General features: G+C 39.4%; 8 protein-coding genes across 8 annotated transcripts; 4 read left to right on the top strand and 4 right to left on the bottom strand.

Annotated features, from left to right (window-relative positions):
• Positions 1-914: 914 nt before the first annotated feature.
• Positions 915-5,099, bottom strand: L201_003703 (uncharacterized protein; the record flags this gene model as incomplete). The annotated part of the gene is made up of 6 exons (XM_066219456.1): positions 915-1,585; positions 1,655-1,963; positions 2,018-2,049; positions 2,107-2,165; positions 2,239-4,258; positions 4,321-5,099. 6 exons carry the CDS (start codon positions 5,097-5,099, stop codon positions 915-917), a joined length of 3,870 nt encoding a protein of 1,289 aa, XP_066075553.1.
• A 1,425-nt stretch (positions 5,100-6,524) lies between these two features.
• Positions 6,525-12,125, bottom strand: L201_003702 (uncharacterized protein; the record flags this gene model as incomplete). The annotated part of the gene is made up of 14 exons (XM_066219455.1): positions 6,525-6,659; positions 6,725-6,908; positions 6,993-7,115; positions 7,197-7,417; positions 7,492-7,700; positions 7,786-7,910; positions 7,973-8,090; positions 8,149-8,257; positions 8,340-11,148; positions 11,211-11,265; positions 11,327-11,471; positions 11,531-11,580; positions 11,655-11,837; positions 11,906-12,125. 14 exons carry the CDS (start codon positions 12,123-12,125, stop codon positions 6,525-6,527), a joined length of 4,686 nt encoding a protein of 1,561 aa, XP_066075552.1.
• A 541-nt stretch (positions 12,126-12,666) lies between these two features.
• Positions 12,667-15,087, top strand: L201_003701 (uncharacterized protein; the record flags this gene model as incomplete). The annotated part of the gene is made up of 16 exons (XM_066219454.1): positions 12,667-12,693; positions 12,779-12,796; positions 12,862-12,949; positions 13,016-13,094; positions 13,211-13,313; positions 13,373-13,444; positions 13,511-13,600; positions 13,660-13,734; positions 13,789-13,867; positions 13,925-13,989; positions 14,047-14,146; positions 14,205-14,361; positions 14,430-14,521; positions 14,579-14,712; positions 14,768-14,880; positions 14,943-15,087. 16 exons carry the CDS (start codon positions 12,667-12,669, stop codon positions 15,085-15,087), a joined length of 1,437 nt encoding a protein of 478 aa, XP_066075551.1.
• A 549-nt stretch (positions 15,088-15,636) lies between these two features.
• L201_003700 (uncharacterized protein) lies at positions 15,637-16,544 on the top strand (the record flags this gene model as incomplete). Its single annotated transcript, XM_066219453.1, has 5 exons — positions 15,637-15,680; positions 15,779-15,797; positions 15,876-16,084; positions 16,261-16,365; positions 16,463-16,544. The coding sequence occupies 5 exons, from the start codon at positions 15,637-15,639 to the stop codon at positions 16,542-16,544; spliced, it is 459 nt and encodes a 152-aa protein (XP_066075550.1).
• Positions 16,545-17,041: 497 nt separating this feature from the next.
• On the bottom strand, positions 17,042-18,861 carry L201_003699 (uncharacterized protein; the record flags this gene model as incomplete). Its single annotated transcript, XM_066219452.1, has 8 exons — positions 17,042-17,120; positions 17,312-17,450; positions 17,525-17,687; positions 17,764-17,876; positions 17,946-17,985; positions 18,052-18,160; positions 18,237-18,348; positions 18,843-18,861. 8 exons carry the CDS (start codon positions 18,859-18,861, stop codon positions 17,042-17,044), a joined length of 774 nt encoding a protein of 257 aa, XP_066075549.1.
• A 383-nt stretch (positions 18,862-19,244) lies between these two features.
• On the top strand, positions 19,245-21,103 carry L201_003698 (uncharacterized protein; the record flags this gene model as incomplete). Its single annotated transcript, XM_066219451.1, has 8 exons — positions 19,245-19,288; positions 19,351-19,364; positions 19,428-19,716; positions 19,782-19,962; positions 20,020-20,215; positions 20,285-20,559; positions 20,620-20,811; positions 20,882-21,103. The coding sequence occupies 8 exons, from the start codon at positions 19,245-19,247 to the stop codon at positions 21,101-21,103; spliced, it is 1,413 nt and encodes a 470-aa protein (XP_066075548.1).
• A 1,061-nt stretch (positions 21,104-22,164) lies between these two features.
• On the top strand, positions 22,165-25,249 carry L201_003697 (uncharacterized protein; the record flags this gene model as incomplete). The annotated part of the gene is made up of 18 exons (XM_066219450.1): positions 22,165-22,274; positions 22,382-22,394; positions 22,488-22,510; positions 22,625-22,796; positions 22,976-23,073; positions 23,240-23,271; positions 23,327-23,419; positions 23,507-23,542; positions 23,608-23,782; positions 23,849-23,872; positions 23,942-23,972; positions 24,033-24,161; positions 24,238-24,353; positions 24,415-24,478; positions 24,552-24,567; positions 24,628-24,766; positions 24,864-25,037; positions 25,141-25,249. 18 exons carry the CDS (start codon positions 22,165-22,167, stop codon positions 25,247-25,249), a joined length of 1,554 nt encoding a protein of 517 aa, XP_066075547.1.
• Positions 25,250-25,626: 377 nt separating this feature from the next.
• L201_003696 (RNA polymerase II subunit A domain phosphatase SSU72) lies at positions 25,627-27,041 on the bottom strand (the record flags this gene model as incomplete). The annotated part of the gene is made up of 5 exons (XM_066219449.1): positions 25,627-25,728; positions 25,810-25,928; positions 26,033-26,319; positions 26,381-26,412; positions 26,472-27,041. The coding sequence occupies 5 exons, from the start codon at positions 27,039-27,041 to the stop codon at positions 25,627-25,629; spliced, it is 1,110 nt and encodes a 369-aa protein (XP_066075546.1).
• Between the last annotated feature and the right edge of the window lie 193 nt (positions 27,042-27,234).

Genomic DNA, 27,234 nt, shown 5'->3' with positions numbered 1-27,234 from the left:
TAGCTAAACATGACGTAGTACGTATATCACATCTGAAACTCTAAATCTCAATTCCTGATGCTGTTACCCTTTTATCTTACCAAAACCCTATCATAATTCGAGGGGACTCCAAATTGGACATCTGGACAAACATAAGAACCCAAAAATCTGGGAACCTGATTCGATGAAGAGCTGGATTGAGATGAAACGAAGACTGTTCATAAGTTCTAGGTCACACGCCTTTAAGGATAAAAACAGAAACGCCACCAAAATTAGATTACTAATTAAGGGGTTTATGGAGTATCCTTGGGAATATATATGATGGACACTTGAAAAATGTTCCTTGAGCGAGAGAGAGGAGGGGAATTCAGAAAATGTGCAATCGCACTTTGCGGCAATGTATGCGGGGTTGAACGGTATAGGAAGGGATCTTCATAAGATAAATGAACGTTACCGCTGTCACAGTAATCGTTCAAGCAAAATTTGCGTCTTTTTTGTATCACCTTTCTAAATTGATTAGGTGTATAGATAATAAAACAAATCGATGGAAAAAAACAATTGATAAATGCATAATCATGACGATATATAATAATCTACCGCAACATACAAAATACATGATACGTTTAAGTGTATGTAAGAAGAGAAGATATACAATTTCGTACAAAAGACTTTTTCAATTTTTCGAGGAATAATGCTAATATAAAATATGATGGAATATCGGTAAAGCAAAAGAGAAAGTATATGATAGCTAGAAGAGCAATAGAAATGGTAAATGATGTATAGTGATTTTGTTTTCGGTGCAAAATTGATATAATGTAATGGATGTTTCCCCTTTTCATCAAATTATCTGTATTTTGCTCCCTGTTTTTTACTCCTTGCTATTCAGGGGTTGATATATATATATATATATATGACTTGATCGTAGATACGTGTATCTATTTCTTACTACTCCTGTTCAAATTCAACCAACCTTTCTTACCTGTCCAACCACCATCACCTTTCAAATATTTATGTTCACATAGCAACTCGGCAGTCGGTCTATCATTTTGATCTAATTCTAAACAACTTTTGACTAAATCTGCAGCATCTCTAAGGGAACCTCCACCATCAGATTCTAAACCTTCATTTTCATGTCCATTTTCACATCTTTCATCTAAAACTTGTTTTGCTCTTGAATTTTCTTGAGGAGAATCTTCTAATCCTTGTAAAACTTCATCAGGTAATTCTGAAAAAGGGGTTTCACCGACTAATAATACATATCCAACAACACCTAATGCCCATATATCTTGTTCTTTTCCACTATACATTTCACCTCTTAGAATTTCAGGCGATGCATAATGTAATGTTCCACTAAATGTATCCCATCTTTTTCCAGGTCTCCAATGTGCTGCAGATCCAAAATCGATTAATTGACATCTACCTTTTCCATCTAATATAACATTTTCATCTTTTATATCTCGATGTACTATACCATTTGCGTGTAAGAATTTGACGGCATCACAAAGTTGTCCAAGTAATGACCGTACTTCAAATGGTTCTAAACCTGTAGGTGATGATTCTACTCGATCGAATAAATCCAATCCAGTGCCAAATCGAGGCATTACCACTAACATGGAACAGACTCATCAGTACATGCAGGTCTGCCTGGGCTATTCAAACGCCAATGCAAACTCACGGTAGTAAAATTCTCGATCTTCGAAGAAATCCAATAATTTTCCAATATTTGGGTGACCTCTTTCCGGACTAGTCTTAATCTCAGCTGCAATGTACTTTTGGGTAGAAACGAATGAATCGGCATCTTTATCTGAATGAGCAGAAGACCAATTACTTTCTGGAGTCCTGAAGGTTGCGCTACTTTGACTTGCTGGACTATCTGCTGTAGGTAAAGCTGGAGATGAATCTGGTCTAGCTCTAGATGGGTCCCATGGAAGTGGTTGATTGGGCTTGTGATAGAGAAGGTGCCTGAGTTGGTCCATGACATGTACTGAACCAAAAATATCAATATCTGCTCAAAACCATATATTTTTAGCAAACTTACGTTCAACTGGTATTGGACCAAGGACTTTATGTCTATTCAGAGCCCGGATTGTCAGCGAGATGGCCAGTACTATCAGCAGCTGCACTCACTTTTTCCAACAATCAGCCAAAATTCTAGCTTTTATGATGTATTTAATGATGACTTCCTCCTGATGATCAGATGGTAATGATCAGCTTGCAAGCTCTTCACAAGAGGGGGAAAAGTTGAATGATCAAACTCACTCCTACAGGTTCACCTTTTGGACCTTTTACTTTAGCTCTCATGACTAGACCGTAAGCACCTTTACCAGCTTCCGAAAGAATCACATAATCATCTATACCTCTTCCACCGATTCCACCTGAAGTTTCATCAGTTGGTGTTGGACATTCACTAGGTGCTAAAGTTGAAGGTGCTATAGAGATGGATGAATCTAATCTAGGGAATTGTGGTGTTGTTTTACCATTATTATCTGTTTTCGATTCATGAGGCTGTAAGGATGGTGAACGGAATGGTGAAAAAGATTGTAAAGATGGGTTTCTATCTTCTAATTTTGGTCTTTGTGATGGATGGGATGGATGAGATGGTGGTAATGCAGTTGAAGGCGGTATAGCGAATGGTTGAACAACTCTACCAGCAACTAAAGAAATTCTATTCGTGTCTCTTCTTCTAGGTGATCTAGGTGACATAGGTGGTGAAGCTTCTTTACTTAAAGCTGCAGCAGAACCTAAAGATTTCTCAACAGATGGATGTCTCGATCTAGAAATAGCTTTATGATAATCCCTGATTGATTCAAGATTCGATGGCCCAGGAACGTTACCCGTAGGTGTTGTTTCTGAAATCACATTGTTGGGTGTTTCAGCTGGGGAAGTCGCAGATGAAGAAGGTGATTCTAATGCTGTTTGAGCATTGACAGGTGAAGCTTGTAAAGGTGAAGGTTTGAATGTGGACGAAGGGACATTTAATGGGCCTTTTGGTTTTGGAGGTAATGAAATACTTTTCATTTGAGCAAAAGTATTTTCGAATGGATTTGTGGGTTCAGGTTTACCATGTAAGACTGGATCTGCTGAAGTTGATCTTGTAGCCATATCTGACGGATCAACTCTCAATTCATGCAAAGCAGGTGGAGTTGAGCCTAATGCTAGACCAGATCCAATTATTTGTACTCCACCTCCCCAACCATTATGATCATCAAGTGGAGGAGAATTTTTATCAGCTTCTAGTTCTTCATCAACCATTGAAAGTAATTTCTCTCTTTCTAACTCTCTCTTAGTCTTGGTTCGAGGTAGAGGTGGAGCATCTCCAGGTTTCTTAATTGCACGTAAACTATCACGACGTCCTATAGAAGCGAATCTTGCTGGACTATCCGCATCTGGATCGGCTAATATAATATCATCGTCATCAATATCCTCTTTGTATGCTGCATCACCATGAGTGGATCCTAGGGGAGTTACCGGTGCTGATTGCGTGGTTTGCTTGGTAGGTGATTCAGCTACTCCTGTATCAACTCTATCCGCATTTGGCATGATTGGACTGGGAGCGATGATGACAGGATTGAAAATGGGTATGTTATGTTTGGAAGCTGAAAATTCGATTTCTTGACCTTCATTTGTTGGACTGAGAATAGGTGAACCAGGATCAGGTGTGTGATGTCTTTCTGGACCTAGATATTCTACTGATATTGATGTGTGTAGGCCTGGACGTTTATGACCACTCTTTTGAGGTGAAGAGTGGCGTTCGGGACGAAGTAGCATACTTGACGATATAGATCTTGTCCTTCCACTTGTACTTCCACTTGCACTTCCACTATCAAATGAACCCTTCCCTTCATCCTCGGAACTAGATCCACTGAAAGAAGGCTCCATCTCCCCACTTCTGTGATTTAACCCGTGTATTTCCTTCCATTCAGGTGTTGTTTGCAAGTCCCTCCATTCTTGAGTAGTAGGTGTAAATACCATCGCTGAGCCATGATGGTGATGATCAACAGCTGAATTTTCTGGACTTGATCCGCTGTGGTGGAACGTTGGAGGGAGATGAGATTGCAGAAAATGTTGATTGGGTGAAAGAGAAGTGGACACTCCATTGCCTGGAGGAGGTGGGCCTGGACCATTGGTAGGTAACGTTAAATTCCTGCGTACATATATTGGGGAGGTATTAGGGGAAGTGACGGATCTAGCCCGAAGTCCGGGAGACTGTTCAGGTGAGTTGGCTGTTGAGCCACCTCGAGATGGTGGACGAGAATGTAAATGATGGTAATATCGAGCACTAAAGTATATCCTGATCAGCTCAATTGAATCACATGAGGAATTGAAAGAGGTAGAACTCACGAATTATCCCAAAAATTATCTTCGCCCGCCTCATCGGTACTAGCTTTTCTACTACCTTCACTTACATGTCTCTTCCAACCATCTCTATCAGCTGATCTATACCGTCTCCTTGTACTGGTGTGGTTTACACCTTCATCTTCATCCTGATCTAATTGTTCCATCTCATCGTTGTCGCCATCATTGTTGTCATTGTTCTCATTTTCATCCTCTCCATCATCATCATCGTTTAGACTAGTGAAAGTTCCAAAGGAAGCTAAATCACCATGACTCTTACTTCCACATGGATTTGAGCTAAATTTTATACTTGATCCACTCGACGCTGCTCTTACTCTGGACATCAAGATACCTGATCTATGTCTTCTTGGATTAGGTGGTGGTGGTATAGCTCTATGTATATGTGACGACGGTCCAGCGTGAGAAGATGGGTAATCGTGATCATGTTCGCGTAATTCATGGTCATCTAGATTATTACGATCATGCTGATGTGCTTGATGATTGACATTGTTATGTTGATTTGGGTTATGATTGCGCTGAGGATCTGAATCAGGTTTCCGTATAGGTGAGGTCGGTGTAGGATAATTAGCTGATGAACTGAAACCTATATCTAGATCCAATTTGGATATAACGTCATTTTTATTATCGGTATATGGCAATGTTGATAAATCTGGAGTATGCTGAGGTGAGTCTGATATGAGGTCAAAGTGATCCATTGACTTTTCATTCAAGGCTGAATCTAAGGATGATAGACCTTCATTAGCTCCTAGAGCTATGATAGGCATCCTTGGAGATTTTCTCTTGGCAACTCTTTCGATGGTCCAATGAACTTTATCTAGATATCTTCTAAGATATTGAGATGATAGGAGAGATTATCTGATCTTGAGATGGTAAAGATCTGTGACGGATGCTGATCTATTGATTGATAGCTGTTATTATTATGTCATGAGCGATATACCTTTTGACTTTCGATTCCCAAATAGCTGATTATTATTGTTATTATTGTCAGACGGTATTCTATAACAGGGTAAAGAATGAATTAGCAGTTGTTTTCCACTATTGTTTCTATTCCCCAAATTATCCGGATTTTTTGAATTCTAGGACAATGATTGTGTATATGTGTATCACGTTGTTTTTACAAGATTAAGCAATCTAGAACAAGCCACAATAGAACAGAATCATGGACAGGAATGTGTTTTTGATGTTGATTATGGAATTAAGAATTGAATAGGATTTCCATCAAGAAACATCAATTCGGGCCGGAATGAGATAACAAAAAACGTGTGTTTTAACAAGAAAAGCCAAGAAATCGTTATTATAAGATTAATATACATGAATATTTGTCTTGCTAAAATCAGATTTCAAAGGTATTCACGCGTATGGAGTTTAGGTGTAAAGGAAAGAAAAGAATGAAAAGAGCTTCCATATTGAATGATAAAAGGGGGATTGTAGATTTACATTATTTCGATGAATGGCTTTGAAAGGATTTCGATTTACCGATTGAGATCTAGGTCTTTTGGAGGACTTACAGTTGTATAGATATGCTATTTGATCCTTTCTATAAGCTGTTTCTCCTTGGTTATGTTGATGTTGTAAAGCAATGTATAAGCAGACAGAGGACGTATATGTTGATTAGAAGTAAAGTGAGTGAGTCTCGTATTGTAAAGTCGTAGTAGCAGTATAATATGATGAAATAGCAATATATCTTGCAATAATATCAGAATTTCATCTTTGAGGTGAACGGGAGTAAGATTAGTGAAATGAGTGGAGTGGTAACAATATAAATGGTAAATGGCCGGCCGTATTAAACGGTAATTATTAAGGTTACATAGTTAAGCGGTCAGGACCGATCATTTTACAAAGAAGATTACGAATATTTTGTAATTAGGTTGTAATTAACCCTTGTCAGCGTACAATTTCGATTTTAACTGGAATGGGAAGCGATCGGTATTAATAAGGTTATTTGGTTGAAACCTCTCTCACCAGGATGAGCTCTTGACCGTTTATTCAAAATGCAGTTTGTTTCATGCTTTAAATGCCTTTACCAAAACAAAAATTTACAAAAGAAATTAGATTGTACTGTATATATATTATTAGATATCATCTCTACCTTTCCAGGAAATCGACTCATGTCACAATTCCAATAAATAGCCAACTTCTTCTTCCTCTTCTTCCCCATAATCATCATTTCCTGATACAACTTATTCTGATCAGGTAAACGCACTGGCACTTGCGTTACCATTCATTTGTTCCCATGTAGCAACAGCTTGTTTAGGTGTAGGACATTTAAACAATTTGACTGTACCAGAATTATCGAATCCACCTGCTGCAATCATCATTTCAACCTGTAAAGGGAGATGTGATTAGCCAAATAGTGTTTCGAGCTCATCAGGTATATATACAGACTTACAGGATGGAATACCAAAGAAGCAGCACTAGGCATAAACCCGTTGATCCTATGACTATTTATAGGATTATTATACGTTGGTGATAATGGTATATTCATTTTAGCTAATCTTATAGGATGTATAGGATCACTGAATCCTGTAATTTCTAATTCTTGCTTATTGGAATGTGATGTTAATGCAGTTGTTCTGTGAGAGGAATGACATATATCAACATTGTCAACCTCTATCACTGTATTTAGTTTCACGATTCATATTCAAATGAAAACTTACCTAGCTAAAACCGATGCACCAGTATGTACAGCTAAAGCCATTAAGCCATCATCTCTTCTTGGTATCGTATATAATGGTTCATCAGGTTTTCTAACATCCCAAACTCGAACTTCACCATCCATACTGATTGAATACAGAATCCAAAATTAGCTTCTATACTTATATGTGCGGCGATCAACCAATAATGTTTTCGATTCCACTCACGATCCAGTGACTAATTCTCTCATACTACCTCTTTGTAGATGAACACTTTGAATCCAGATTTTATGTTGTCTCCAAGTTCTCAAGACAACTTCACCAGCATCTTCAGCACGTTTATCGAATAATCTGACTACACCATCACCGAAACCAGCCACAAAAACGTTTCCTTCTGGTTCATCTGATGCTATAGCAGTCAAATTTGCTCCTGCCTGTGTGGCGATATCCTATTTAGCAGAATCGAGCAGTTATCAGCTTTTGTTTGTATGTTAAGAATTCCCCATTCTATGATCTTACTTACTCTTAGATGCCTTTCAACCGTAGCATCCCATAACCTGACGACTTTCATATCACCACCAACCAGTAAATGTCCTTTTTGCTGTTCCCAAGCAGTTAAAACACCACTTGTATGTCCTACAGGATGTATTTCAGAAACAGCTCTAAAAGTAGATGCTAAAGCTGTTTCATTCGGTATATCGTAATCTCTGAAAATCCTTATACTTCCTTCGGCTAAGTGATGAATAATAACGTTCATCAGCACGTGTAATTTTTCTCCTTATCTCTCCAATCGGTCAAGAGGCAGAATTATACTTACTTGAAGCTGTGAGCATCAAACTGCTTGCCATTTCATTAATGAAATGCACAGAAGAAATACTACTTCCTGCTATATTCTGATTACTGAACTTATTCAGACGTCTTCTGGATTGCCAGTCCCATATACTATGATCATAATCCCAGTGTTAGCGACGCTTATGTTGGTTGAGACAGTTATCAATACTTACCAAACGTTATCGGTATCATCGGTAACTGCCATGACAGGATCATAAGAATGGAAAGCCATTTGTAAGGGCCATGAATCATTTTGTAAAGTACCAGCATCAACATTCCATACATGGGTTGCTATCGTTCAAACGAGTCAGTCGTCCATCATTATCTTCGAGATACTCGGATAACTTACCAGCATAGCCTTCAGCTGCACGACTAGTTTCTACCATTTGTTCATTTCGTAAATGTTTCCAAGCTTGTTCATTATAAGTTGTTGACCCAGGTTCATCAGCATCAGGAGCCTAATTGTGAGATATTAAGGTTCAGCACGAATGATGCGAATTTGATCATCACTACGAAGAAAAAAAAAAGATTGAAACCTACTTTCATTTGAGGTTCTCTGAAATATTCCATTGCCCAATCGAAGAAACCAGATTTTAAAGGTAAAACATCATCTTTAACTTCTTTTGCTACCATACCTAAATTTAATTCATTTAATCTTGGTAAACCATTGTTACCGAATTTACCATCTAAATCAGTATTAATTTCTGATCCTTTTGATCTTCTAAAATGTAATCTTTCCATATCTTCTTCAGTTAATGATTGTAATACCAAAGAAGCTTTGACATTATTATTACCAACAGATTGTGAAAGTAAAGAAGATGAATTTAAAGTTGCTGATCCATATGCTGATTTTGATCTCAACATACCTAAATTAGCTCTACTGTTATCTGTCAAAGTTTTTTTACTACCTATACTACTTTGTGAATTCGATAAATCTTGTGAATCAGGTAATATCCTTTCATGCGTATTTGAATCAGGATAAGGTGATTTATATCCGATATTTTGTCCACCTGTGCTTATAGGTATTTTAGGTTGTGTTATTTTATTAGCATTCTGTAAATTACCATCTGAATCTGGGTTATTTGATTTGACTGAATCTGGTGAATCTGGCGGAACGACTAAACCTGTCATACTTGCTAGACTCCTTAAAGCATTTGCAACACTTCCATTTCTCTTTAATGTACCGGAACCGCTATTTGAATTTATCGACTGATTCGTGTTACTTCTTTGCATTGGTGGAGGTGTTTGATTGTTACTACTAGTATTTGGATGTAATCCATTAGATTGTCTTATTCCTCCACCATCAGAGAAAGCAGTTGAGACTTGTCTTGATAAAGCTTTAGGTCTTTGTTGTTGTTTCTTCTTCAATAACAATTCTCTTATGGCAGATCCTTTTACTCTTGTAAATGCTGAATCAACTAATAAAGCTATAATATAATCAACAACAGTGGAAGCCATTAAAGCAACTTCTGTATGTGGATCAACTGATAAATCTAATAAAGTTTCAAATAACACTTTGAAGGAACTTAATAAAGTTAAATTATGTTGATGTTCATGCGGTTGTTTTTCAGGATTTGAGGTCCATTCATTTAATGCCTCTGAAACGATATCATCTTTTGTGATATCTTGACCTAATTCAGCTTTCGATAAAGCAGATTCTTGCTCATAGTATGCCCAAGCAGCACAGACTAGCCATCCTCTCCATTCCCTAACAACACAACTGATAACAACAACTAATTCTTTTCTGACCATAGGTGAAGCATCTTCTTTGACTGACATCATACATGCAAATGCTAATCCAGCTTCAATTTCTAACTGTTGTACATCGCTCAAACCTAATTGAGCTCCAGTTCCACCACCACCTTTTATCGATTCACTTTCAATCGGTGCACTTGATGCTCCCAATAAAGTACCGAAAGCATATAAGGCTGCCGCTCTAACTTCTACAGCTGTACTTCGGAGTGCTCCAAGTAATTCATTCTGTCTCTGGGATTGCAGGAAAAGAGCTTTAGCTTCGTCATAATCCGCCCACAGTTGAGCGATACAAAGTAAACTCCATGTCTTCAATAACCAATCGTCTTCGCCTAATCTTGCGACACATGAATCGAACACTTGTACACCCAAACATGCAGTTTGACCAGGCTTGAAGTTTCGACATAAAATTGATAAGATGAAAGCTGACATTGCTCGATGTTCGTTGGCGTTAGGTATAACCAAAGACCCAGCTTGAGGATAAGGTGCTAGTATTTGGGTGAAATATGTAAAACCTGAATCACGAAGTAAATCCACTTGACAAGTTCTATCTATAGCAAGTATTCTAGCCCAGATGTATATCAGAACCGGTTTCAGTTCCACAGCAGGTGAAGCGAGAAGTTTCTGGACGTAAGGGAATATACCAATCGACAGTGAAAGATGAACTGCCCATGGACCTAGATCGACGAAACGCGATATCAATATCAATGCTCTTAATCTATGTGATTGTGATAACAGAACTTGAAGGACTATAGGTAATTGTTCAGGTGGAGATCTCGTTATTGGTACACCCTTTTTAGGTCTTGGTGCTAATCGATTTGGTACAGAGCCACCATGCTGAAGCCAAACTTCAAAAGCTTGTAAATGTTGAGCGAAAAAGGTTGAGGGTCTATAAACACTTAATGGTGGTATATTTGATTGGCCAGATTCCCTTGCAGCTTCTAAATCTAATAATTCAGGTAATTGTGCTAAACAAGCATCAACAGCTAAATCCCATGAATGCCACAATGGATGATTATGTGCACTGGGTATTTCAGGTATAGATGTTGGAGTACAATGATATGATGACATTATCCTTTGTGCTAATAAGAAATTTCTAAATAACCCTGCAACTAATAAATCTTGTCTAAATAATCTATTGAAAACATCCCTTGGAAATGACAACCACGCTATTGTATCTGTAACAGCAGTAAAAATCCAACTTAATTCACCCAACGGTGTTCTTCTGTCTTTCAAATCACCAGGTATGCGCATAACCATATCAACTGTAATTCTTGATCTTGGATCATTTGGATTCAAACCTCCATTCCTTCTTAGTGGATCTTGTAATACGAAATGTCTTAAGGCAGTTTCTATTGGCGAAGTTAAACAACACGTAAATAGATCTGCTGGTAGATCAGGTGACATAGGTAGAATTTGATTGGCTTGACACGCTGCAAGATGCAAGGCTTCAGAATAGGGTGAACCAGGTAGTCCTTCGGTATGTCCAGCTTGCGCTTGAGCGGCACGAGCTTCGTTATCTCTTCTTTCGGCTGATTTGGCAAAGTTGTTTAGAATATTTCCGGCTCCAGAGCATTCCCAAACATAGATACATGGGCTATAAGGTAGTAGAGATGAGTATGAAACCCCAGCTCAGTAATATATCACGGGACTACTTACGATCCAAGCCATTCCTGGAGGTCATATAGACTGACAGGAATATACTGCGTGTAATCTGTGACAGCAATGTCAGCTGTCAAGAAGCTTTGACAAGAACGAGGCTTCGTCTAACGCACTTTTGTTGAATACCCAGATCTCCCCTGACGGTGTAGGTTTGGGTACACCATGACCATTATAGTAGAATACTACCCTTTCATCCTTAGCTGATCTGCGCATATTGACACATTGTTTTTTTGTTTCCTCTATTGATGGATCGAGAAACTGGGACATACAGTAATCAGCTGCTGTTTATATTTCAACAAAAACGGTAGCTGACTTACAGGTTTATACTTGACTTTAGGATTCAAAGTTTCAAACTGCTGGTGTAGGTCTGGTGTTCACAACAATATTAGCTGATTGACCCTGATAATACACTACCAAATCCCGAATCAAGGATTAACTGACTTCTACCAATGGCTTCTATAGCTTTGTTTGAGGGTAATTGAGTTGGATCAATCCAACATTCCGTTTTGGCACAAGGATTTGTCTTCACTATATCAGGCGGATCTACACCAATGTTTAGACATATAAACAATCCCGCTGTAACTGTTTTCAATTTTGATCTCAGTCTCCAGGGGGTTTTCGTAGCTATATTGTGGATTATTAGGATTCACTCCCTATACAGCTGAAATACATTTGGCAGGTAGACTACTTACATGAATCGTCTTCATCTTCTTTTCCTTTACCTTTACCTCTATGTCTTTTCGCTGCCCAATATTGTAAAGCAGCAGCAATTTCTATATGCTCTTCCTCGATTTCATCTAAAAATCCCTCATGATGCTCATATGCTTCTGGTGGGTAAGCAGGATATGCTGAATGTGGTTGTGATGTTGATCCTTCATCTCTTGCATATGGAAGTGAAGGTGGTTCTGCCATTATCGATAATTTCGTAAAGGATAGGATCGGTTATATTATAAATATTAGAGATTGGGCTATATCAGTGGAATCATCGCAAGACTTGATGTCTTCCTTCGTCTGTTGGCAGTCTGTGAGTATGAGTTGCTGGTAATGATAAGGTATCGATATGTACTATCTTTGGAGATGGGGTCTCTAGACATATTAATTACGATATATTGGTGATGATGTCTACATACAAGCTCCTCCAGTGACATGCGGCTCAAATGCTAACCCAACTTACCGGACCTGACTCTGATTTAACCGTTACTCCCATTTAACAGAAGATAAGCGTGCCTGGCGATACAGAATGCACGACCGCTTACTCTTACCCCGCTTGAACGTATCATTCCTGTAATTCAACTCTTAACATTCCTCTCACTTGATATCTCTGACTGCACATACGATATTATATAGCTGTTCACAAAGTAAAAGAAGGGGTAGAAGGCATATAACCCTAGTGTTCAAACACATTCACATCCTTCATCGAAAACAACAAGTAGTAAAACATATCAAGGCCAAAATGTCCGATGATGAATTTATGATGGAAGTGAGTATTGTTATATTCCTTCTGCTACTGCCAGGTGTAATTCCGCATGAAGCGATCAGGTTAGCTGATGTCCTATTGTGCACAGGATGCGGCAGACGATGAGGTGAGCTGCGTAATACTTTTGTTTTCTAAATTAGAGATATAACAGCTCATATCAGTCTCATTCAGGAATATGACTTCGATTATGATGACGACGAAGAGGAAGAAGATATGGATGGTGCAGGTGATATAGAGAATCAATACTACAAAGCTAAATGTAAGCTTCCTCTAGGATAACTTTCTCCAATCCTACGCTATAAGCTGACCTTACATTTATTTCTAGCTTTGAAGGAAGACGATGCGGAAGGAGCTTTGAAAGCGTTTAGAAGTATAGTGGATGGCCAAGATGAAAAGGGGGAATGGTAAGCGATCCAAGCGTTCACACCATTCTTCTCTGACTTCTCATTCGGCTATCTCCCTCCCACAGGTGCACTTCACTTTTCTTGCATTGAGAAACTAATCTGTGTTACATGTATAGGGGTTTCAAAGCATTGAAGCAAATGACGAAAATGAATTATCTACATCTTCATCAACCTCAAAAAGCGATAGAAACATATAAAGAGTTGTTGAGTTATACCAAGGTGAGCTTCCTCACTTTGGTCTATCTACATGACCAAGAAGCTCACAATTACCTGATCAGACACATGTTACCAGAAACTATGCTGAGAAATCTATAAATAACATACTCGATTATGTTGGCGGAGAAGGAAAGGTCAGCTCTTTTTCTCATTGTGATTTCGCTAATATTCGCAAAGCAAAAGCTGACGTATTCGTATAGCATGCTGCATTATCTCCAAAAGTACCATTGGATACATTGGAAGAGTTCTATGAAGCTACCAGAGTAGCCTGTGATGAAGCCAAGAATGAGGTTAGCTTCGTCTTTAAGAACGTATGCACGTAACTAAGCTGACTTTGACGAATGGACAGAGACTCTCAACCAAATCAAATTTGAAATTAGCGAAATTATGGTTAGATAGAAAGGAATACGATAGATTGTCCCCAGTGAGCTCAGAAGGTTCTCGATCACCTACAGCCTAAGCTGATCTATACCATTAGATTCTGAAATCACTGCACGCTACTTGTGCACCTTCTAGTGGTTCCGGATCTTCTGATGATCAGTCAAAAGGATCGCTATGTGAGCTGGCAGCTTTTTTCCTATCGGCAAAATCAAAGCTTACGTCCAAACACTTAGTGCTCGAGCTTTATGCAATAGAGATTCAAATGTACAGTGACTTGAAGGAAAATCGTAAGCTCAAGGTGAGCCCATTGCCGAGATATGTACTCAAATCACATGTTTACTTGATTCTGTTCTAGGAAATATACAACGCAGCAATGCAAGTGAAAAATGCTATCCCACATCCAAGAGTGATGGGAGCAATCAAGGAATGTGGAGGTAAGATGTGGATGATGGAGAGTGAGTTAGCTAAAACCGAACCGTAACACATGCAGCTGAAAGGGTAAATGCTTTATAGAGGCATGGGCAAAAGCGTCGACCGATCTGTTCGAATCTTTCAGGCAGTACGATGAATCTGGGTCTACACAGCGTATTCAAGTACTCAAATACCTCGTATTGACGTATATGTTGATGGGGAGTGAGATCAATCCTTTTGATTCGCAAGAAACCAAACCGTGAGCTTCACCTCGATTGAAGTAACGGAGTCCAAAAATAATTGATGTATTCGCTCACATAAAAACAGATATAAGAACGACCCTCAAATTATAGCTATGACCAGTTTGGTTACAGCATATCAGAGAAGGGATGTCAAAGAAGCCGAGAAGATATTGAAAGGTGAGCTTACAGCTTGATCTTCCCTTTAACAAGCTAATTCAATGTCGCGATCCTTAGCAAACCGAGCTACGATTACTGGGGACCCGTTCATCAATTACTTTGTGGGTGATCTATTGCGATCATTGCGGACTCAGTATATCATCGATATCATCAAACCATATACAAGAATGGAATTAGACTCTTTGGCTAAGGTGAGCTGTTGTAATATTTGCATTCTGAACACAGCTAATACGGACATCCACGTAGACCCTCAACATCCCTCGAGCGGAAGTCGAATCTTTGGTTGTCTCACTTATATTGGATAACAAGATTAAAGGCAAAATAGATCAAGTTAAGGGATTACTGATACTGGATAGATTGTAAGTGAAATAAGCGCTTTGCCGATGGAATTGCGCGACTGATTTTCCGGCGGTTTTCTCAGTAATGCTGCTTCCAAAGAAAGATACATCGCACTCAATAACATGTCCTCACAAATTGAATACTTGACAAGTCGAATTGAAGCTGAAAAGTTGACTAGAGAAAGTGGTAGAGGTGGTTGGAGTGGTGGTATGGCTGCTTTTGGGTAAAACAGAGGTCCCAACCATGATTGCACTTTGACTGTGCGGGCGAGCGATAATGACATTTAATGAAATTGAGAAGTTGTATATACATTTTTCGAGACTTTCATGCATGTAGCATATTCTAGAACGTCATCAAGAGGTCCAAGCACAACTTCTCAGGTATTGCACAGGCCTTGTGTACCTATCGAAATGGTGAAGTCAGGTGAAGGAACCCAAAGGTATGCATGGCGTCATCATCCTATCAATTCTCATCAAAGATGTTTCGTTTCACACGTCATGTCGAGTCGTACTATATAGCTCAAGTCGATTGGAAAATCCAGTCAACTACAATCAATAATAAGTTACCTCGGTTGACATCAACTTGACAACATGAGAAAAAGAGTGATATGTAGAATGTCAATGCATGGTATATAAGAGATATCCTCTTTTTAAGCATCATTCCGTTTTTCCTTTTCTCTTCCCTTTTCGTATGAAACTATACTGAAGATATACTAGAACTACACAATCTTCTTCTTACAATAGCTAAATATTCCATTGCAAATTTAACACAACAAAATGTCTTCTGAACACGAACACAGACAATTAGGCGGCTACAAAGCGTAAGTTGAACAATCATTGTTCTCAGTCTATTCGCCTTGGTCTATCCTTCCGTGAAATCAGCAAAGCTGATAAGATTTTTGCTTTATTTTGTCTAAAGTACCCTTCACAATCCAAATGTAAGTTATTCGTTCACACCATCTTAATTTCACTTATTACCAAGTTACATTATATTATCGCTGACGTTTCACCGTTAGACTTCCCCCGAAGCTAAAGCTCATGCGGTTGAAGTACTCAAAGAACATGGAATTGATGTCAATGAAGACGCTTTGACCAAAAAACCCCTCGACGGTCAAACTCATAATGGTCAAGGTCACAACGGCGAAACTCATTCTAACAATGTTCATTCCCATTCTGACGGTAGTCAAGCTGAACATGAACATAGAGTAATGGGCGGATATAAAGCGTGAGTGTCCCCAAAACTTGACTTTACTATCTTCACCTGCAATTACACTAAAAAGTTAAGGAGCAAAATGGAGAGAAGAAGGGAGAAGAAGATTAGTAGGATCAGCATGTGAAAGAAAGGAAAAACACTGTTTGGTTCCGAGCTGACATCATCAATACCAATTTCCCTTTTTTTAGAGCCTTACACAACCCCAATGTATCCGATGAAGCTAAACAACACGCTCAAGAAGTACTCAAGGAAGGTGAAGAACATGAACATAGAGTTTTAGGTGGATACAAAGCGTTAGTTCCTGTTCTTCCCATGATGCCATTGTATATAAGTCAATCTAAGAGTAGGAGACGGTCTGCTAACATCATACAATTTTACGTCATTTAACAGCGCTTTACATAACCCTAACGTTTCAGCAGATGCTAAAGAACATGCTAAAGATGTTCTCAAAGATCATCACGAAACTGCTTAAGGCTCTTTGTCGGAGATCTCGAAATGGTGAAAGCGAGCCGAAATAAGGTCCATGCAGAAGTGGTGGAATTATTTATATTGTAGCTATAGTATTAATGAATTTATCATATGGATCTATCATGACTCCATCCCTCACCAATGCTTACTTAGCATAACAAGTTGTGATCAGTTTGTTGTGAGGGCAAAGTGGTTCCATCGCTATTGCTGACCGTTGAGCTTCTGATGACCGTTGTACGGTTCCATTGCTATGCATGATCCCAGTCCATACGGACAGAATATATGAACTTTTTTTTCCCTTAAACGATAAGATACAAGTTTTTCCATCTAGATATTCAGACTACTATATGTGTTTGAGTTTTGTTTTCAACTTTATGATTAATATCGTGGTCGCTCATCGTAACGTTTTCTATTCAATCCGATAGAAGAAGTTTGAATTAGCTCATATTTATGCTTTGCTTTGTTTTATTTTTCTGAACGCTGAAAGCCATGTAGATCAACTTACGGCTCATCGTATCGAGGTCTATCATCATAACGGGGTCTTTCTTCTCTTCTATCATAACCTCCTCTATCACGTTCACTACGGTAAGAGTAATATCTATATGTGTCAGGTTTTACGTTGAGTGTTGTGTAAATTTGGCACAACAAAAAGGCGATATGATTAAGAGTATGTATGGAGAAAAGATAAAAAAACCGATCACTCAGTTACAAATACAGGTAGTTTTGACGACTTTGTCTGAAGAAGTGATTATGTGATTATGTGAGACTTACCCTCCATCTCTTGGATCTCTTGAATAGTGATCATCCCTTCTATCCCTTTCGTCTCGATATCTTCTGTCATCATAACGTCTATCCTCGTATCTACGATCGTCGTAACGTCTGTCGTCGTATCGTCTATCTCTATCATCGTCTGTCATGTACATCAGGATATTAGCTCATCTTCATTTCGAATGTTTAACGAATCAGTCACAAAATTTCACTTACATCGAGGTGGTCCTCTATCGGCATATCGAGAATCATATGATCTAGGTTGATATGGTCTATCGTAACCACCACCTCCACGATCGCCGTAAGATCTAGGAGCAGAATCTACTTTAATACCATGATATCTTCCTGGTGTAGGTGTTCTTGCACGACCTCTTTTAGCCTATTTACGTGAAAATGACATGGGTTAGTCCGGCAAAACACATTCATTTGCTAAAGCCATATCATGCCCAACTCACTTGAGCGACTGTAACAGGTTTACCTTCAAGTAATTGACCGTTAAGTTTTTCAATAGCAAGTTGAGCATCTTCACCAGATTCCAACATTACAAACCCGAAACCTCTTGATTCCTCTACAGAATAATCAATAGTATCAGTTGCTGCCTCATGGAATGATGGAATTCTATGGATGCTTGACTTACGACTGTGGGGATCAAGCATGATTTGGGCTTTGAGTACAGGCTAAGAAGTCATTTGTATCAGCTACTTCATAAATTTAATTAAGATAGCTTAAGGGTTTTAACTTACTTTACCAATAGCAGCAAAGAATTCTCTTAGTTTTGCTTCATCGATATGTCTTTGTAATCCACTAACATGCAAATTATTTCCTGCATTTGAAGTTTGACCTTCTTCAGTTCTATCGAAAACAAATGACCGAAATGTAAGTTATCGTTTCTTCGTTATTAACGAAAGGAAAGTCTATTCTAACTTACCGACCTCTGCCATCTCCATTTGATTTAGCAGCTGGACTTCTAGATCTATCTCTTCTTGGAGATCTTTCACTATCATCTCTTCGTGGAGATCCTTCTCGGTCTCGTTGCCATACTGTTGGGGAAATTGAATCGGTGTCAGTTGATTTAAATTTAGTCGGTTAGTCGATTATTATCGTTGATTCAAGCATCGTGATAGAAGAGGAATGCAGAAAGAGCCGAAAGATTAGACGCGATCGATCTTGTGAGATTGCTATTGTGTACCTGTTGACAACGAAGTTGAGAAGGAACGAGATTAAAAGGAATAGCTGAATGACAGATTGTTTGAACAGAAGAAACTGGCTGGAAGGTGAAACAGAAGGAAGGTTTCCATGGAAAGTGTCCTTTGATTTCTATCCTTACAATCCTTCTTCACGCATGTACAGTGGCATAGCTGTAAATCTGAGTAAAAAAGTGGAAGGCGACGCGAAAATGACAGATCATTGAAGTGAAAAGGCGTGAAAAAGCAGACAAAGTTGAAAGCGATTGAACGTTTCCATAAAAACTGTTTTACTTATCCGAAATGTTGAAATAGCTGAAAGCTGAAGTCAAGTGAGAGCGAGAACATACCGTCGTTGGGGTCGGACATCTTGTTGTAGTTGTTGTTTATTTCTTCAGGTAGGTGGTTGGAAGAGGAAGAGGAGTGTTTGAAGATGTTGGAAAATACGTTTAATGAATAGAAAAGAGACTGGAAGGTGAAGGAGCGTGTCTATGCTGCTGTCTTTAACCACGGCATAAAGCGGGATTACTACTGTGTGGCACCTCAGAAATCCAAGGATAGGTTAATAACCGGTTCAACCTCAGTCATAATGAGAACATTAATATTACAGATCTACATCCTGGTCTTCTTATACTCGTAATCTCTGTTTTGCTTGCATGGTGTTGTACATAAACAAGTTAGAATTTGAGCTTCTACAACACAGGACACTCGCTATCTGAGGTACAATCTGCTTTTAGATCCTTGTCACCAAGATGAGTGACAAGACCGCGGTGTATTCGATTCTATGGGCGTGTATGTAAGTGACAGGTCTTGGCAGGAGTTGTTTATGTACCAGTTGACAGAATATTGTCTTTTTAGCTCCTCATGGTATTGTCAGTCCAGCTCTTGATGCAATAGTCACTAATGGTAGCTGACAAAATTATCCAATACTTCAGATGGATACCATCTTTCTGAACTCAACTTCCCAGTAAACTCCTTAACATGTATCACACCAGCTTATCCTCCCCCTTCCCGACTTCCATTATGTCTTGACCTGGACTCAAACTTGTATAGTATAGTCACAGCCATCTTCACTGTAGGAGGTCTGATAGGAAGTTTAGGCAGTTCGTGGATTGTGGAGAAAGAAGGTATCAAAGGCGGTATAGCTTGGACAGGGTATCTAAACTTAGTTGGAGTTTTAGGAATGAGTATAGCACCTCATTGGGCGTTATTAGCTATAGGCAGGTAAGGCTATCCAGCAAGAACTGCTCTTCTCGAGAATAGATAGTTGACTAAGAATAAACGAACAGACTTGTGGTCGGTATATCATCAGGAATAGCCATCTGTCTAGTTCCACCATATTTATCCATGGTAGCTAAATCCACACCAGAGCTAGCAGCTAAATCAGGTCAAATCGGTACAATGAATCAGTTAGCTATTGTCATCGGTCTTTTTTCTTCTCAAGTTGCTGGACTCCTCTTAACAGGAAAAGTGAGTTGTCCTTCTAGTTCGTTCTAACAACGCGACATAGTGCTGATTCAATCACAGGAAGGGGATATTCCAGGAACTTGGAGATATGTAGTTTCAATTTCGGGTATAGTTGCTGCGATTCAAATCGTTACTGCAAACCAGATTATCGCTCCTGAAGAAAAGACTCAACATGGTCTTGATGCTCCGACTCCTATATTCGATGAAGCAGATATTGAAGAGGGGGATGTGTTTTCCGCGAGACCAGCAAACGAGGGTTAGTTTTAGCTGATCAGCTCTTTTAGATGAGGCCATTAGCTAATTAATGTCTACAACTGATGTTTAGCAGCTTCTCCACTACTTCCACCATCAAATTCCACTTCAGTGAAACCCTCAGAACAGCTTACTCTACGCTCGATCATGGGTAACACATCGCTTAGGGGCCCAGCAATCTTAGTTGCTACACTTATGGCCATTCAGCAATTGTCAGGTGTAAATGCGGTAACTTTCTACTCCACTCCAGTATTGAGACCCCTATTACCTGCTTCTGCAGGTGTGATGAGTGTAGGGATTACACTTGTCAATGCTATCATGACGATACCAGCGATCTTTCTGATGGATGTAAGTCAGCTAAATCACAAAGGCTTGTTTTGATTAGCTGACTCATCAAATACTTTACAGCGACTCGGAAGGAAAACATTGCTTCTCGCTTCGATTGCTGGTATGGGAATCACAAGTACTTTATTGGCTGTCGCGCTTGACAACGGTCATCGAACTTTGTCAGCATTCTCGATAATATCTTTTATAGCTGCGTTTTCAATCGGTCTAGGTCCAGTACCTTTCTTATTAGTATCGGAACTTGTACCTTCTCCAGTGAGTTCAGCGATGAATTGCTTCGTAGGGTTCTGTGAATTTAATATAGCTGACCACTGATCCGCATTAGGCTATTCCAGCGGTATCGAGTTTATCACTATCTGTAAACTGGATAACCAACTTCGTGATTGCGATTCTCTTCTTACCACTTCGAGACTTCTTATCGACACCTATAGATCCAAGGGATCCGTTGAGTAGTAGAAAAGGTGAGGGTAGAGTATTCTATGTGTTTACTGGCGTTTTAGCCATTGGTGGTATGCTGGTATGGAGGGGATTGAGACCCGGAAAGTGAATCATATTTTTGTATCAGAGGACATTCCACCGTCTTTAGTAGAATGTCAGTGTATTCTTAGCTTCACTGTTCAACGCTTCCTAGAATTTTTTCATATGTTGGGTTGGATGTTCTCTTCTGCATATGATACGTATGTAAGGTTTTATTATGGATCAGCACTTTTATGAAGACGTAAGTGAAATATTGAGCTATGTCAGCAGGCTGTAGTAGTTTGCTGCAAGTTGCGAGAGATCAGATGGAATCAATCGAGTCATCAATAAGGTTGATAGAGTTTTGAGTTCACAGGAAGCTTGCAGAAGGATGTGAGTTACCAAAATAGAACGCGCACGTTTATCTTCATGTCGATTGAACGGGAATGTGAGATTTGCTCTCTTGCATTGATCCGATAGCAGAAATTATCCTAATTGCAAAGTGCATTACAGATAGTCAATAACAGTAGATCATAATTGATCACGTTCATGGATTGCTCATCAAGGATTTCTGGATTTAAGTGGAGATAAGTAAGGTCCAAAGAGGCAAATGGGAAAATCCAAAAATAGGAAAACCCAAGATGGCCCCTGTGACGGAGCTCAGGGTAAGTACAGGGAAAACAGCTAAATTATGCATCTGCTCACACGATACACTTTTTCCAAACCCACCTTCTTAGCCGCCCTTTGAAGTAAAAACAAAACCTTGTTTCCCCGTCGTCCTCCATTACCCCGCCCAGGATACGAGTATAACATAAACATATGGAATAAGGTAATTGGTTTGGATGCCGCCATGTTAACAGAGTGCTCCGACGTTTTTGCGTTCCGCGTGATTTCATTTGATAGTTACTGCAATACAAGCTTAAAGAACAATAAAATAACACCGACTACAAGGAACAACGAATAGAGAGAGAAAAAAGTTGGAGTATGTGTTTTGTATTTGTTCAGTTTTCATCTTTCTGATATCTTTATCAACATTGATTAGATAAAAATCAGTTTACTAGCTAATACTTTGATTATCCTGATCTTATCTTCAGGAATTAACGCATTCATCGATAGATTTCGATCATATAGCTAAAGAATCATTCAAACAAAATGAAGCTTCCTTGGTCCAAAAATAAAGTAGACTTGGAACCTACAACGGGTGATGATCCCAAAGATTCAAATGCTTTCGAGAAAAAGATCGGTCTAAGTAAGAAAGGAGCGTAAGTCGGACATCTACTTCCCACCATTCCCCTGACATCTGTGGATCTGTGATATGCAAACTCCCAACTAGCACCCAGCTGATAATGATACAATTCGCTTGACATAGGATCTTTGCTGCTGTAAGTACTAGAGGATAACCAGGTTTATATCATGCATTTAACATATACTGATCATTTCATTCTCTCGTTGTTGGTTGTTGTGATGGAAAACAGGGAGCTTCGCTCTTCTCCGATGGGTAAGTTGGTCTCAAATCCACATCTGTAAAATGTTACTTTCTCGGTTGGACATACATATTGTATGATAGGCCTTCCAGCTAATTATCCCATCAATATCATGTCTAAACCTGCAGTTACGCAAATGCATCAATTGGTCCAGCATCCAATATCATCAAAACTTATATCTATGCTGATGCATTCAAAAATCGACCTGTTAATGGTAAATTATTACCTGCTATCGCTTTCGCTGGTATTGTAGTTGGGCAATTGTCTTTTGGTTGGGTTTCAGATAAGATCGGTAGAAAAGTGAGTGGATTTAAGTTTGTTGCCCTTTTCAATGATCATGTTGGAACTTCTGTCTTTTCCGAATGAGCTTGGGCCGTCTCAACGGGAAGCTTAATCAGGAATTTGCGATACCTCAATCTCTTATGGATTCAGGATCTGGCTACACCGTGATAGAATGCTGATCAAAGAAATTCATACAGTTCGGAATGCTCTTGTGTACTGCTATCGTCTTTGTCTTTTCAGCTCTTCAAGCTGCATCAAAAGGTCCAGGCGCGCAAGGAACCATCAATGCGTTATTGTGAGTTTTTCCACCAAGTGGACGAATTACCTTCCTACCTAAGACCAGCAAATGCGAATACATGCTAATCTGAACAATGACCTTATACCAATCCTTTTTGTTATGAATATATTGCCTCTTGGCTCATATTCTTATATGTTAATGCCTGTCTTGCTGTGTATAACAGAGCTTACCGGTTCCTTGTCGGTATTGGTATCGGTAAGTCATTCGCTGACACAATACTAGAATACTCGCTCATACACTACTATGGCAGGCGGAGAATACCCTACCGGTTCAGTAGCTGCTGCTGAAAACACTGAAGATCCTGATATCCCAAAGAAAACCCAACAAAGACTTTTCGTTTTAGGTAAGTCAACTTATCCCATATGACTATCGCCTCAGCGTGTCTTGCTGTCGGTGTTGCCCCTGGATGCTGATTAAGGTTGCCTTTTAGCTACAAACACTATGATTGACTTCGCTTTTGTGATTTGTAAGTGAGAATATATCGCAAAGACAGCAAACATATTCAGGGTTATTAATGGTTTGATGATTTAGCATACTTTGTTTGTCTCGTTTGTCTGTGGATTTTCGGAATGAACCATCTCAACGCTGTTTGGAGAATGACTTTAGGACTTGGTTGTGTACCACCATTGTTGATGTTCTATTTCCGATTCAAGATGAAAGAACCCGAAGCTTATACTAAGAATGCGATGAAACACACTAAAATTCCGTGAGTGTTCATCTCTCCACATGTTTACTTGTCGGGGTCATTGTGCTGAGCAGCCGTTCAATGTAGATACTGGTTGATCATCAAGAGATAGTGAGTTTATTCGCCTTATCCTGCGTTACAAACTCAAGACTGTTATTTACGAGTTTTCCAATCGTTCAGTTGGGTTAAATTAGCTGCAGTATCCATCACCGTTAGTGCCCATCCCTCTCACGCTCTTCATATGCGTCGTCGAGCTGATCAACTGGTTTAGTGGTTCTTGTACGACTGGATTACCTACCCCTTCGGTCTTTATGCTACACCTATTACTGATGTCGCCGACCCAGATGGTACCCTTTATACTTCTATCGGTTGGGGTTGTCTCATCAACTTCTTCTACGTTGTGAGTCGATCATCTTACATGCCGTTATTTGGTTCTCTCATGATTATTAATGCTATATATTTTCTGCTTTCATCAGCCTGGTACCCTCGCTGGAGCATTCGTTGTTGACTACTTGGGCCCCAAATACTGTATGATCTTTGGTCTTTGTTGTCAATGTTTGATCGGTTGTATCCTTTCTGGTACATACAATCTGTGAGCTTGCTCTGTACTTCCCTGATATTTCCAGTCACTAATCACCAGGATATTTCTACAGTTTAACACAATCAAACAGAATTGCCGGTTTTGCTATTCTCTATGGTCTTTTCTTAGGATTTGGTGTAAGTCAAAATCTTCTTCAGTGCCCCCGATTTCATGCAATTGATAACTGATCATCCTCCTTGGCTTTGACAGGAACTTGGTCCTGGTAGTAAGCGATGCATTCAGTTTTAAGGATATGTGCAATGCTAACTAACTCTTCCGTCGCCAGACAACCTTGGTCTTTTAGCTTCAAAGGCAATTGGACCTACCGCTACACGAGGTCAATTATATGGTATTGCAGCTGCAATTGGTAAAGTTGGTGCTTTCATCGGTACATATACCTTCCCTCAAATTCAAGCTAGTTTCGGGTGAGTCAAAGATTGAAAACTTTTTGTTCAGAATGATCCGATACTTCTTATTCCTCTGTCTAGGATGAAATGCTGATCGAAATGATTGTACAAATAGCGAGCCAGGGTCTTATGGGAATAACACTGGGGTCTTCTGGCTTGGTAGTGGATTAGCTTTAGTTTCAGCTGCGATCACCCTTGTCTTCATTCCAAACATCCAACCTGACGCAATGCATGACGAAGACATCCTATTCAGAGAATACTTGGAAGCTAATGGTTGGGATACTTCAAAGTGAGTGTTCTACATTTCCCTCTTCAAATTGTAGCCTAGAGGACAATTTGAGTCTCATTGGCCTGACAATGGCGGTCCGCTGACAATGGTCTTACTCTATCAGGATGGGTTTGAAAGACACTGTATCTGATGTTGAGGGTGCTCAGATCGCTGCACATGGCAAGGCCGAGAAAGATCTCGACCCTCCAGCTACGACTGCTCCAGTGCTTTAGTGCTCTTTCCGGCAGAAGATTGTCTCATCCCCAAGAACCTTCTCTCCTCATTACACTAAGATTATCACCTTGTCGTCCTCCGATCTTACCCTCAACGCATTTCAACCCTATCTGCAAGTGAAGCCATTCAACACGGCATCTTGACACATCTCATCAATATATAAATCTACAATATACATCTTCCTCTTTTTGGGTTAACTTCAACTGTTGTTCTTATAATATAATAAAATGTAATTGTAGATAGAAAAAAAAATACTTAATCGTATATGCTTTTAACCTTTATAATCGATAACATCCACAGTCTCCCATACTGTATCACAGATATTGGTAATTTACATACATTTCATCCATTCAGTAATGATATTTATATAGATTTATCAATAAAATGCTACTGTATGCAAAAGAACATGTGGATGTTTATCAGAATGCGCGATTAAGATAGAATCTATCTCTGTATCTATATCTGAAGCTGCCTCAACCTGTAAACATTCACGTGATACAATTAGCCTATTGTTAGGTTGATTTCAGACAAATTTGACAGAGAAATAATATCCACTTACAGCTCTAGCAAACTCCAAGATTGATTGACCAGCTATTAAAGCTTCTTCGGGGTTATCTTTGATCTCGAAATTTACCACATGTATAGGTTTATTGAATTCACCACCTCGAGTCAATAGATCTATCAGAAGCAAACAATCAGTAAATGAAAGGGAAGAAAAGGAAGAATGTATACAAAGAGATTGAAATAACATGACAAGACTGAGAAAAAAGAGAGGAACATACCATCACAAACAGCATCATAACATCTTTCTTCACAAGTAATGACAATATCTGCATTAACAGATTTTAATTCTTGCCATTTTTCCGGGAATTTTTTAACTTTTCTATTTCTATCTAACATTGGTAATAAACCATTTTTGGAATATAATAAAGGGTCTTTCGATTCTAGATCTTTATATATATCATCATATGGTGTACCAAATTTATATACGTTTGGCTTATCAATTGAAGGTCCAGGTAATCGTACGGCTGAGCCTGTTCCCGCTGATATTACTCTAAATGAATTTTTACTATTCCCAAGAGTGAGAGGTATCAGTACAAACAAATTTTACGAGCTTCCTTCTTACTCACTTCAATACCATATGTGCTTCCATCGATCGATTCTATGCGGTCTTGTTAGCTTCATCATAACATTTGCAATGAATTTAGCTACTTTACTTACATTGTTACTAGCACATACAACACAGAATAAAGGTCTTCGTCTCCCTTTATAAGTCTCTCCACCATTCTGTAAATCTCCATCAGCAGCTGCAAGAGATGCACCGTTAGGTTTCACGTCAGCTGTAGCTGGATGAAAGGCAGGCGGTATAGGTGCGGTGGTCGTCAATGGCGGAAGGATTGAAGGAGGAGTAGAAAAAGACGGTGGTGGTGGAGTTGGTGTAGCTGTCTGGGGTGTAGGTCTATAACGATTTCTTGGATCTTGTGGTCTCAGTCTTGGATCAGCTGGTCCTGGTCCAGAGCCATTCTGGCCTTGTATACCTCCTACTGGAGGAGGATAAGGGGGAGTCGAATTGCCTGGTCCCGGTATACCACCTTGAGGTGGGAAAGGAGGGAACGCTTGCTGGCCTTGAGAAGGCTGGGGAGGTGGAACACCATAATGGTTCTGAGAATTAGATTGAGGTTGACCATACTGATCCTGTGGAGGAGGAAGATTATATTGATTCGGTGGTGGAGGGAGGGAAGACGATGTTGGAGGGGGTCGATAATGGTTGTTCCGTCGTCGTGGGTCCATCTTGAGTATGCTATCACGCCTCAGGTTTCACCAGGCAATTCAAAGTATTTCTATGCTTGACTAAATTTGATATGTATTACTGGTGAAAGAGTAAAAACAACAGGTAAATAAAAAGTGGTAGCTCAACATATTTGGTTGTACAGTACAACTAAGGGTTGAAGCCGAAACGCGGTCAATCAATTTCTTCAGCGTC

Source organism: Kwoniella dendrophila, chromosome 4, assembly GCF_036810415.1.
Source record: "Kwoniella dendrophila CBS 6074 chromosome 4, complete sequence".
NCBI classification, from domain to species: Eukaryota; Fungi; Basidiomycota; class Tremellomycetes; order Tremellales; family Cryptococcaceae; genus Kwoniella; species Kwoniella dendrophila.
Note: the sequence above shows the minus strand (reverse complement) of the source record. Positions and strands in the feature narration are given on the sequence as shown.